Raw genomic sequence first — 12,556 nt, forward strand, 5'->3', positions numbered from 1 at the left:
TGAGGAAATTTATGTCAACCGTTGAGCATTCCATGAAGTCGTCTGGTGGAGATTGAGTTGGTTCTGGGAAACTTTGAGGATCAGGAGATATTTGGGGTCAGATGCTTCATTTTCTGGAGCTTTTGGACTTTCTTGAGGTTCAATTGCTTGAGTTTCATCCGAATTTTGCTCTAAATCCGCTAAATTTATCTCTGAAGCTTCTAAATTTTGAATATTTATCTCAGTGTCCATTTGATCATCTCCAGAAGCACTTAAATCAACTCCAGAATCAATCATTGAAGTCTCAGTTCCAGCATTATTTGATCCATCATCTGATGAACTTTGATGTACAATTTCACTATTTTCATTGTAATCCACAATTTCTTGAGATTTTCTTTGAGGCTTGACTGCCATTAAAGCCGGTTTAACAGCTGCTGCTGCAATTCCAACAGCTCCTGCTCCCACAGCAATTTTAGTTGCAGTTCCAGAAATATTTGGTAATTTTTTAGCTGATTTTCTTGGATTTTCAGCTTCAACTGATCCTGATTCAGCCTCAGCACTTGACGAAGCAATTTTCGGTAATTTTTCAACATTTTTTGTTGCACTCGAAGATCGATTAATGCTTCTGGATGTCTGAGCTGATCCTGTTCGTCTTCTAGCTTCTAATTCAACTTTAATTCCCTCAACTTCAAGTCTATTCCTCTCTAATTTAGCTCTTTTGTATGCTTTATAAACTGGCAACTTTTTGTAGCTTTCGTCGACTTTTCCATCGCGTTCTTTGAGGAGCTTTTCAAAATATTCAGCAGCAAATTCGTAAAGATTTTGAGGATTTTCTTTGATAATGCTTTTTGCTAGATTAAGCATGAGCTCTTCTAGTCCTTGTGGGATTTTTGGGGTGATTCGAGGCATTTTTGTGGTTTTTTATTAAATTTTCAAAAATTGTAATTTTTTTAGTGAATTTTATTCAATTCACATTCCTTCAATATTGAGCAACTAGTTCCAAAAATCCACTTCAACTAGTAAATCCTCCCTTCGTCTTAAGCTCCTTTCATTCACACTTAATAAAATTCTTTATTCACCCTTGATGAATTTTAGATTAAAAAAACAAAAACACTAAAAAATCGATAAACAAATTATTTTTTCTTTTTTCACAATTTTCCACAGAGCTAGTTTTCCAAATACTTCTATACTCGCCGACGAATGTCCTGAGACTAATGTTTACTGCTCAGTGTCCACTTAAATAGTGAAATAAAATAAAAAAGAGAGAAAAATATGAAAAACGTGTGGATCGCAGTGAGCAATGTAATTTTCATAAGTGGGTCTGTTCGCTTGTTACGTAACGCAAACCCTCTGCCCCATTCCAAAGCCAAATTTCAAAATTGTTTTAAGACTTTGAGGATTTTGGTTTCATTTTTTGAGAAGGATATTAACCCCTCCCCCTTTAAAAGCATGACCTAATAACTCACCGACCCCCACTTCTATTAGATGACCGACATGCCATGTAATGAATTAATAAATGGACGTTTTTGAACTTTCGTTGCTGTAATCGTGTTTATTTGTGGTGGACTATTATTGGAATGACCGGAATACATTTTGGAGGTAAATGAGTCGACCTTGAATGTTGGATTACGATGAGTTCAGATGGGGTCATTACTACTTAGGTGATGAATAGATTTGTGCTTATGAATGGAATCTATGTGACATAACGTCATAATAGCTTAAATTTCTATTGAATGGACATGATATGATCTAGCCTTAGTTATGTTTATATCTATTGTCAATGCAATTGAGAGTCCATTTCAGCCTTTGTATTGTTTTGTTATGCTCCAAATCAGGGACATATCAGGGAAGGGAGGTTGAGGAGGCCAAATCGAGTGGCTACCTAAATGGCAAGGAGCTTATGTACAATTAACTCAAGCTACATAACATAAAAGTCAACCAAGCAAATCAAAAGAGGAGTCGGTGATCGACAATCAGTGGAATGTACAGCCACTTTCTGTCAACTTATTGCCCTTCAACACTTCAGTTTCTATGATTTCATCACTTCACATTTCAGCAATAAATACTAAATCACAATATAATTAAATATTAAAATATATTCGACCGTCTTTCTGGCCATAAAGCAAGCACACCAGACTGATTATAGATTATCAGATCTATAAGTCTATCGCATGATCTATAATTTCCATATTCGCATTTTTGTTCATATTAGTCACGATAATTAAAAGGTAAATTGTAATTGAGCATGCAAACCTAGTTGAAGGATATTGATGTATGGATTTGCAATTAATTTGAGCTGATTGATTAAATGATATGAGCTGCTTGTGATTGATATGACAAGTATCAATTGCAGTTCATTTAAGATTTAAAGTCTTTAAGCTACTAAGCCCTAGCCAAGCTACAAAATGTCGTAAATTAATTATTAACACTTCTTAAGCTACATGACTGATTGTTAGCTTGCGTGAGCGTAAATGATGAATAAGACTTTCCATTTTCCCTTTCAAAAATGTATTCAAGTCGAACCACGAGTCCATGTCTGCCAGCTGTTCAATTTAATCCTTTTTTTATATCCTACTAAAAATATTTCACAACGTGTTTCATGACTTAAGACAGAATGTGGCCAAAAAGAAGAAGTCTAATGAGAAATTTATGCAAATTGTGGGCTTTGAAAAGGGTTCAAGGTGAGTTTATGGTCATGAAATCGTGACTGATGAATTTTTCTATTTTGGTCGTGCGAAATAAAGCAAAATTGAATGTCAAAATTGATGATAAGCTGAAAATTTGGGATTTATTACAGTTTAAGGGATTTCTTAAGGTGGTGGAGGCTCTAGACGCACCTAGCTTAACTCCACCATGTACCAACCTCACATTCTTGTGGTGAAGGTCGTCAATCTAAGCCATATAGTGGGGTGGAGTCAAACGAGACTGTGAACATTACAGGGTGCGATGTCCTATCAAGCCGTCATCCTTAAGCACAAGCTAAGTAACCAATGGGATGCCATGGATCACAATTGATAGATAATAAAAGAAAGAATTACAGTTGAACATTTACAATTTTATTGAAATATTTCTTATTTAAATTTTACATCCAATTTTCAAAGCCAAGTCTTTGATTCACTAAAATCACCAAGTCTCTTATGAATATCCACAGCTCTAATCGCAAAGTGGAACCTCTGATCTTCATTAAAGTCTCTCAAAGTTACAGCCATTGGAAGCAGCATTGCTTTCACATTTCCAACAAGTTTCCAATCTGCAGAGCTTATTTGGTCATTTCCAGGAATTTCCTCAAAAACATAAATCTGATAACTTTCAATGTCTGCATGATCTGATGCCTTAAAATTGTCAATTTTCCAGCTTATTCTGATTCCATTGTTGACTTTTTCAACTTTTATTGTCGGTGATGGTATCAGTTCCTTGAGCTTTGGATGAATCATTTGAGGTCCTCTTAGTGGAAGTTTTGGAACTTTACATGATGTATTTTCATAAAAATTCATGTCGAGTATTCGTTTGACTGCTTTTGTTGGACCTTGATCGACTTCCTTCAGTGGAGTTGAGGTTACTAAATTATCAGCCGATTTGAAGGAGCTTAATGTGTCAAAATTACTGCTAGATGACAAGTTTAATGATCCATAGGATTGATCATAAATTGGTGACTTTTTGGCTGAGTTTGAGTGGCTTGGAAGGACTTTTGAGGCACTTTGTGGATTCTTAGATGAATTTTGCCTCTCATTTTGTGGATTTTCGGAATTACTGGTTCCATTCAAAAGCTTGTCAGATACTTTTAGTTCTTGATGACTTGACTCTTTTGAATCAACATACTTAGTTGATTTTTTTGAACATTTTGGACCAGGTCGTGATGATTTGGCAATTTTTGGTTTTGTTGTTGGAACTTTGAAACTTTTTTGAATTGGGATTGTATCTTCTGGTTCTGGAGATGATGATGATGAACTTTTTGGAGATCTGTTGTTTGAATCAGTGGATGGATTGGATGTAATACTGGATTTTGTGGTGGATTTTGAGGTAGATCCATATAATTTTGAGGTTAGTTTGTCTGTTTTTGAGGTGTCAGCTTTTGGCTTATTGCTACGTTTTGAGGTAAAATTATCAATTTTTGAGGTTATTTTATCTAATATTGCTTCAGTTTCCTTTGATGTTGAGGTTGTGTTTTTGGATTTTGATTCCATTTTGCTTCCTGAACTTGACTCATTGAGTTTTGAGCTTTGAACTTTTACCATTTTTTGGAAAACTTTCATTAGTTCAACGTTGAGATCAGATGAAGATTTCACTGAAGAACTTCTTTTTGCCATTGGTTCTTCATCGTCATCTTCAATTAGTGTTACATCTTCGTCGGAATCCGAATCTTTTGTGGATTTAGAACTATTTTTAGTTCCATTTTCTTTTAGATTTTTGTCACTGTTTGTATTTTCTTCAGAGCTTTTGACTCTTTTTCCGAACATTTCCAAAATTGTTGAAGCTTTTCGTTTATTTGATCTTTTTGGTTGATCTTGTTGAGAATTGTCATTGGATGTTGAAATTTTGTCAACCTTTGATGATTTATTTTCGGGTTTTGATGAATTTTTGGAAGAATTATTCTCATTTTCTGTTGGAATTGAGTTTAATTTCGATGATAATTGGTTATTCTTAGAATTTGATGGATTCAGATCAGATTTTGAGGTTGTGTGACTAGAATCTTTGATGTTTGCCTGAGTTTTACAAGATTTCTTCGTATTTTTGGGTTCTTTTTCTGAGATTTTAGAAGACTTTTTCAACTTTTGTTGCTCACTATTAGATGAGTCTCTGTGCTTAATTGATGATTTATTTCCAGAATTATCGTTTTCTTTTGACACATCCTGTTTTCTTCCATTTGAATTTTCATCCAAATCCTCAGAATTATCACTAGAATCGATCGTAATTTTACGTACATTCTTTGTCTTTTTACTTCCTTTTTTAGTCAAATTCTCATCATTTTTACTATTTTTCTTTGGAGAATCTCCAATAACAATTGGATCAGGTATTAAATTTACATATTCAGTTCCCGAATAAACCTGACAACTTACAGATCTGACAATCTTTAAAGGTTCAATTGGAACTTGTGGATTCTCTCGCATTGCTGTCAAAATTCTCGCATGTGTCACTTCCAAATCTGAATATTGTTTTTCAAGTAACTCAATTCGACTTTGTTGTCTTTGAATCAGTTCTTCATACATGTCAAGCTTAACTCTTATTTCTGCATATTTTGTTCTATAAATCATCGATTCTGTGATTTTTTGAAGTAAGAGTTCTTCAAGGTCATTTTTGCTTATTTTTCCGGTAGATTTTGCAAATTTTCTGATGAATTTTAGCTTTACAGGCTCGAAGTTCTCACTTGATTCATCAGAATCTGAGATATGGTCGTTGTTTACTTGATTTTGATTGTTGTACACTGATGACTCTGGAATCTCAACAAGCATGTCGTCGATTGACATGCTTTGGTTTAATGTTTGTTGTGTTGATGACATTTTGATTGTCAATTTAAGGTTTTGATGACTAAGATTACAAGGTTTTGTCTCTTATCTGCTGAATTCCTAAACTATGAATCAGGTTTGAGTATCGTTGAAGCTATTTGAATAGTTTTGTGCTGTGTACTAGAAATTTGAGTACTTTTACCTTCACAAATCAATAGAAATGCTTGCAAATTCAGTTTAATGTTTATATTAAGTTCTAAATTCACTTTTCTTAAATTCGACTGTAATTTTTCTTAAATTCTCCACTTTTTTGCGCAACTTCTTCTTCACAAATGATATCAATTCTCAGAATCTGATCATTTTTATACAAATATTGCAAACTTTTGTCCAATTGAATCTTAAATCTCATAAATAAAACAATAATAATGCAGCAGGTACCAAAAATGTTGACACAATCTCAATTTGATTCTGACTAATAATTCCTTAAAAAATGAATAATAAAAAAATGTAAACACAGCTACACATGTGAGAAATTCTGACTCATAAAGGCCTTAAAATGAGAATTATACTCTAATTTTAAAGTAATTCTCTCTCAAAAAGAGAGAAAATAATCTGATCAGTGGAATGAATGAAGATAAATAAATTAAGAAGAAGTCAATGAAATTTATCAAATGGATGTGGTTGGAATGATAATGAATGTGAGCATGAAACTTGTTTTTGATAGCTCTAATTTATGGCTCAAATATTTTAAAATTTGAATTTTATGATTTTATGCTAACAAGTTTGTGTCATCTGACACAAGTCGGTTAAACGATCCAAAATCTGGCACCAGTCTGGCATGACTCTGACATAATGTTGAGCATAAATCGAATCCATAGCGACGTCAGAATCATGTTTGTAAAACATTCTTAATTATTTTGCAGATTGTAAATGTAATGATCATGGTTGATTAACTGGATTGAGATCTGGTGAATAATATTGATCAAATGATCGTTTCCGCCCCTTTTTGGAAATAATGTTCAAATTGCTAGAGGTTTTTGAGGTGAAATTCCAGACTCCTTTTTCAAATACTAAGACTGAAAATGATGAAAATCACAAACATATTTCAGATATTCATGTCCAAATTATGCTTAAATAGTTAAAAACACAAAAATATCTTTTTTCTAATTTTTTGTAACTTTATTCAAATTTTAAAATTTTAATATCACATGCATTAACATAAGGGCATGGTCGTTTTGAAAATCACACTCAGTAATATGAAGTTAAAGGGATTTTTCTCCTTAGTCGGACTTTTAAGTATCACTTTTGATAGTTATTATTGTAGAAATTCATAAAATCAACATTTTGGTATATAACTTGCTATGATTAGTGCTTTAATTAATGTAAAAATTCAAAAAATATCTCAATTACTAAGTGTGTGAATTTTTGTTCCATTTTTCGAAATTTTACCAAAAAATGAATAATAATCGCTGAATTCATGCGTTTATTATGATTTAAATTGTGGGAGCATAAAGATTTTATGTCCCTTTTTAAGTTTAGGTTACTCTACGGAAGTAAATCATGCTATAAATTAGTTTAATTAAACTCAAATTCAATAATTCCTAATTTTTATCTAAACCAAACTCTAATGATCTAAAACTCTTCTAATTTTCCTTCTTCCATCTGTAATTTCAACAATAATGTCATCCCCACTGCTGATGTCTTGTTCATTGTTTCTTGGTCTTTTTTGATAAAAAACTTTTAACTTTAGTTCACCCTCGTTATTTGATGAGTCTACGTCTGAATTGTCAGTATCTGAATTTTGAATGATTGAAATTTGTAGATCTTCAGCATTGGATGAATTTTCATGATCATTTGAGCTTTGAGTATCATCGATTTCGGATAATTCTTCATCATCACTGGACATGTCAAATCCAACAGCAATATTGAATTGATTTTGGGATTCATTTTCCTCTATTGTAATATCAATTCGGTCATCATTGTCTGAATCATCATCGGTGTCCGATTCTTCGTCATCTTCATCGTCAGCATCATCATCATCACTATTACCTGAATCTTGTTCATCCTCTTCATCAACTCTAATGTAGAGGTCAATTTGATTACTTATCGATGATAAATTGTCTTCATCTTCTGAATTTTCATGATTTAGATCAATTACGAGAGCATCATAATCTGTGCTTGAAGAGACTTCAAGATCACTAATATTATTGAAAAACTCTACAGAATCGCTATCAACACTGCTATTGACATCAATATGTAAGTTTAAATTACAAGATTCTTCATGGTCGTATTCACTACTTGTCTCGAATTCCCCAGAAACTTGGAAAAAATGAGGAGCTTCATCACATTGGACAAAACCTTCAACATCAATAAAGCTCACGTAAGATTTCTCAGACACTGCAGAAACTGAAAACGCTTGAGAACTATTGGTTCTTTGACTAAAATCATCGTTTAAAAACTCATTTGATGGTCCACGAGACAATTTGTAATCCTTTAATGATGCTATTGCATTTGGAATGATGCATTGAATTTTTGTGTCATGTAACATTGAAGCCAGATCCAAACCATATTCATCTACTTCAACATCGAGTGTAATTTGCTTTAAATTTGTCTCAATATGATATAAAACTGAATTTGACTCATCATCGTAAAGGAAAGTTCCATGAAGCTTTAAAATTTCCATATTCTTAGAATTCATAAGTAATTCCTTAAATTCCATGAAACACATTTCATATTCCAATTCAAAGATTTCCAATTCATACAATTTTGGTGATGATTTGCAGATATTGTTCAAGTTACGTAACGCGTATTCTTCGTCGATCTCGAAAATTTTCAAGCTTTTGAGATTGTTGAATGCAACCTGATTTGAAGACACATGATTTGTTGAATGTAAGTTTAGAAATTGTAAATTTTTCATTGATTTTGAAATTTCGTTGAGAACAAATCCAGGCACAATTGATTCAATTTTTAAAACTTCAACATTTGGACAATTTTTGATGATATTAAAGGAATGGGAATAAAAGTCAGGAAATTTAATAATTGTGAGGTTCTTCAACTTGAAGTTCATCCTTAAATTAATAGATTCACAAATAAAGTGATCCAAATCAAGTGTCAATTTTACCAGATTTTTCATCTCATTAATTGCCATTTTGACAATGTCTTCTGTGACAATTCCAGTCAGTCTCAATTCCTTGATGTTGTCCTTTTGTGACTTCATTAAATTTACCTTTGGATTATCATCAGCATCCTCATAACGATGCGTTGCATTTGCAAAATTTAATTTTTGTAATTTAAATTTAAATTTTTCAGTCTCAAATTCAGGAACGTGACCAATCATAGTGAGTTCCTTAAGGGTGTGTGATCGTTTGAAGAAATGGTTGAGTGCTCGAGATACTGTGTCTGTTTCTAGGTCTCTTAAATAGTTACAGTACTTAAGAACTTCAAGAGTTGGGCATGTGATGCACTTTAAATATGAATCAACTCCATTAACCTCAAGAATCTTCAAATTTGGTAAAGTGATGCAAAATAGAGCATCATCTTCATCCCTTCCTGAGCATACAATCCTGTCAATTCTTAAATGAGTCAGATTTTCTAAATTTATTAAAAGTCTTGATGCTAATCCAGTCGTTGAGTCATAAAGACGAAGATTTTCAATATTTTCTGTATGATCTTCGATAATTGAGTTGATTTCGCGTTCAACCTGTCCAATTGACATTCGTGTGTAGTAATATGATGCATTAATATCAAACTGACGGTACGGCATGTCTGAATAAAATCTCTTTGCAATTTTAAAGTTACTTAAGTTGATGCTGGCACGGAATTTCTTCATAATGGTCTTGTTGTTGTGGATGAGGTGTTGGAATCTGAAAAGATTAATGGATGTTAGTATATAGATCTATTAGGGGTTGTGAGCTATTCACTAATTGTACATTTAATAAGAAAATGGCAACTTTTTATTTAATAATATAAATCTTACCTTTGACAGACGTCTTGAACATTTTTAATAGTTTCAGAGTCCAACAATTCGAAAATGTTGAGCAAAATTTCACTTGGTAAATTTTCCATGGTAAATACACAAATATTAAATTTAGAATGAATTGAAATGATAATTTCTGCAAGTTTTATATGAAAAAGTTTTGCAATTTTGGACATTTAATCTACCTGTCGTTTATTATGAGAATCAGTTTTGGTATTTTAGGTACCAAAAAGTTCCAAGCAATTGTTGAAAGTATATTTTGAGGTTTAAAAAAACTTATTTGTTTTTCCTAAATATTTAAATTTTAAAAGGCATTTTTACTTAGTTTTTCTTAACTTGCTTTATTGTTTGTTGCACTTAGCAATTTATTTAGGTAGAACAAGCAAGACCGTATTTGACGTTTGAATTTTAATTAGTTGTAAATCCTAGAGCTGATGTCCTCAGAATCTGGTGAATTCAGGATCTGAATATGGTGGATAGGACATACCTTTTGTAAACCTTTTGCAACCATAAGCTTTACAAATATGTTGAAGAACATAATTACAGTAAGTAAGTAGTAAGTTAGTAAGCTGATGTGGTTTTAGGCCCATTGCAGAAAAGAAAAGGAAATTCCGAGTGGCACGAACAATTAAATAGCGTTTATTGAAAAGACGATCGTTATGCATTTTTTCGTTAAATTGGTATTTTGCAGCAGCGAAAAAGCGGCAATTGTCAAGTGGTTAGAGCATCGGCATACCGTACTAACGACCTTGATTCAATCCCAGGGAAAGTATAGTTGGATTCAGATGCTTTTTTGCTGTTCTAGTCACATCAACTGGGTTTGTGTGATTCGTGACACACAAATTGTGGCTAGGTGCGTGCATTGATATACTCTGAGTCATAAAGCGTGTAGAGTTGGGGAAGCCAAAACGTCCATCGGACAAAACCGTCAGCTTGACAAAAATCATCCATCTTAATGTTCATCACATCGAAATCAATAATCATATATTAAAATCCATAATTTAATTTGTAATAGTCTGCGGCTAGGTCTCTTAAAATTGAATTATAATTCATGAAAAACGGCAATACTTTAACGACTACATTCTCACAGGAATATCTGAAACTGATTCAATCATTTGAAATCTGTAAATCTAGACTTAGAAACACAAATTTTAATCAGCAACATCGAATCATTTAGTAAGAATTGCTCTTGATTTTCCATGCAATTTAATTCGAATTTCATATCGAATCCAATCAAATTGTGAGCCATAATCCTTAAAAATGAACCAGAGCTCAAAGTTGATTCAGATTCTGTATTGAAAAGTCGACTTGAATCAAATCGACTCCATATAAAAATCATATCAACTTCAATCTCTGCAATAAACGTTTAAGAAATAGAGAAATGGATTAAAAACACAAAAAGAATTGATAAATCTGTCAATAAATTGTTCATGACCCTCATCAAAACAGATAAAAGATCCCTAAAATCTACAAATTAATCTCTTTCCTTTTTTTAATTACAGCTGAAAATTGAACAACCTGCTGCCTTTTCTTTCTCATTTAGTGTCTTATTCTTGAATTCTTCTGCATGTATTTCATCCACAGTTGTGTTGATAATTTTCATTTGTATGTGTAAGCAGCTGTGTTTACGATCTAATGTTGTTGTTTAGATGTAACATGCTGACTTCTCATAGATGAATAGATCGGAGTAAATATTAATATAGATGTGAGTAAATATGCTCTAACTCTCTGGCTTGTATTTACTAGTTTACTCAATTTATTTGTGTACACAGTGTTGTAACTACAAGTTTTTATTATCTAGCTTGTGTTGATAGTTCATCAAGAATAGTTTGTTTGTTTTGTGATACTTTGTAATTTATTTTTGGAACTTTTCTTGAATTTTTGTGGATTTTTGTTCAAATTTTAAGATTTTTTGAAAGAATTTTTGAATTTTTTTTTTTGGATTTTTTGGGGCATTTTTTTGAGACTTTTGAGATTTTTTGTCAAATTCTGAAAATAAAATCAGTAGAATTCAGTAATCATCTGCATGACCATGAGTGATTCTGATCAGTACAAGCTGGTTAACCGATCAAAAATCCGTTCCCAAGCCGGCTTGACCTGGTGACGAATTCGATTTGAATCCGGCATCACGCCAGAATCACTGATCTGATACCAGAAATTGGATCTATTTATATACTCGATATGCATGCTGTCTAACTGCTAGTGCTGTTCAGAGAACTCCCATACACAACTTGCACTGTATAAATCATAAAGTACATAAATTATGTCTAATTAAACAAACTTTTCTCTAACATCAAAAATGCAAACAGAAAATTACTATCGTGACTGTAAATTTATGAACATTGCAACTTACATGTGTCATTTTTAACGTAGCCAGACTCTAATTCACATTTTACTTACACAAGCTAGAAAAATAATTTGTTTTGTGAACTGTAAACTTAAATTAAATGGAACAAATTTTAAATGAACTTTTTTGTGTCAAAATGTTATCGATCAAATGTGTCAGCTACTCTAATTGAAGCGCTATGTTTAGGATAATTTTATTAAATTTTGTTGATTAAAATTGATTTGAAATTTATTAAGTGATTTTAAAGCGTTTTTGATGGAATTTTGTAATAAATTGAGAATATTCTGTTCGAATAAAAGGTAAGTGACCTCTAAAAATGAAGTGTGTTAATAAACTTAGTGTTTTTGCCTTTTCTATGCATGCTGAGTGTTGCTAATTGGTACCATGGCCAATAGCAAATTTGATTTCATTTAAACCTTATAATATTAAACATCGGAATAGTGTGGTAGCTGGGGGTGAGACACAAGCTTGCTATACTGCCCTTGGTTGGAATCCACAAGGGAAAAGGCGTCCAGGTGCTCCAAGAGCAACATGGCGTAGGACGGTAATGAAGGAATGTCAGTTAGATGTCAAAACAGAGAATTTGTACAAGCTTTGTGATACAGCCAGCAGCAGAGTCAGATTTGCCTTTTGTAGCAACCTAAGCTCCAAGTCGGAGCATGATTCCAGTAAGTAAGTAAGTAATATAAAACATCGATTTTCAATTCGAGTACAATGTGACTTAGGGTGTCCTAGAAGCCAATCCTCAGCACCAGCTCAGCACTATGCTGTCTCCATGTCATATTCATGTTGATTTTGACAGTAAAACGT

The 12,556-nt window shown here is 32.6% G+C and overlaps 2 protein-coding genes across 2 annotated transcripts; both read right to left on the minus strand.

The window, feature by feature from the left end:
- Positions 1-9: 9 nt before the first annotated feature.
- On the minus strand, positions 10-888 carry LOC139097046 (calcium-binding tyrosine phosphorylation-regulated protein-like). Its single transcript, XM_070648806.1, has one exon. The coding sequence runs from the start codon at positions 886-888 to the stop codon at positions 10-12; it is 879 nt and encodes a 292-aa protein (XP_070504907.1).
- A 2,067-nt stretch (positions 889-2,955) lies between these two features.
- On the minus strand, positions 2,956-5,879 carry LOC139097014 (micronuclear linker histone polyprotein-like). Its single transcript, XM_070648777.1, has one exon. The coding sequence runs from the start codon at positions 5,475-5,477 to the stop codon at positions 3,075-3,077; it is 2,403 nt and encodes an 800-aa protein (XP_070504878.1). The 5' UTR covers positions 5,478-5,879; the 3' UTR covers positions 2,956-3,074.
- Positions 5,880-12,556: the final 6,677 nt, after the last annotated feature.

The sequence above is a fragment of the Chironomus tepperi genome, unplaced genomic scaffold (genome assembly GCF_022539635.2).
Source record: "Chironomus tepperi strain 1889 unplaced genomic scaffold, CSIRO-AGI_Ctep_v1 contig_412, whole genome shotgun sequence".
Lineage (NCBI taxonomy): Eukaryota > Metazoa > Arthropoda > Insecta > Diptera > Chironomidae > Chironomus > Chironomus tepperi.

What these genes read in the sequence shown, in the direction of transcription:
- LOC139097046 (XM_070648806.1), bottom strand. Translation starts at nt 888, where the DNA reads ATGCCTCGAATCACCCCAAAAATCCCACAAGGACTAGAAGAGCTCATG.
- LOC139097014 (XM_070648777.1), bottom strand. Translation starts at nt 5,477, where the DNA reads ATGTCATCAACACAACAAACATTAAACCAAAGCATGTCAATCGACGAC.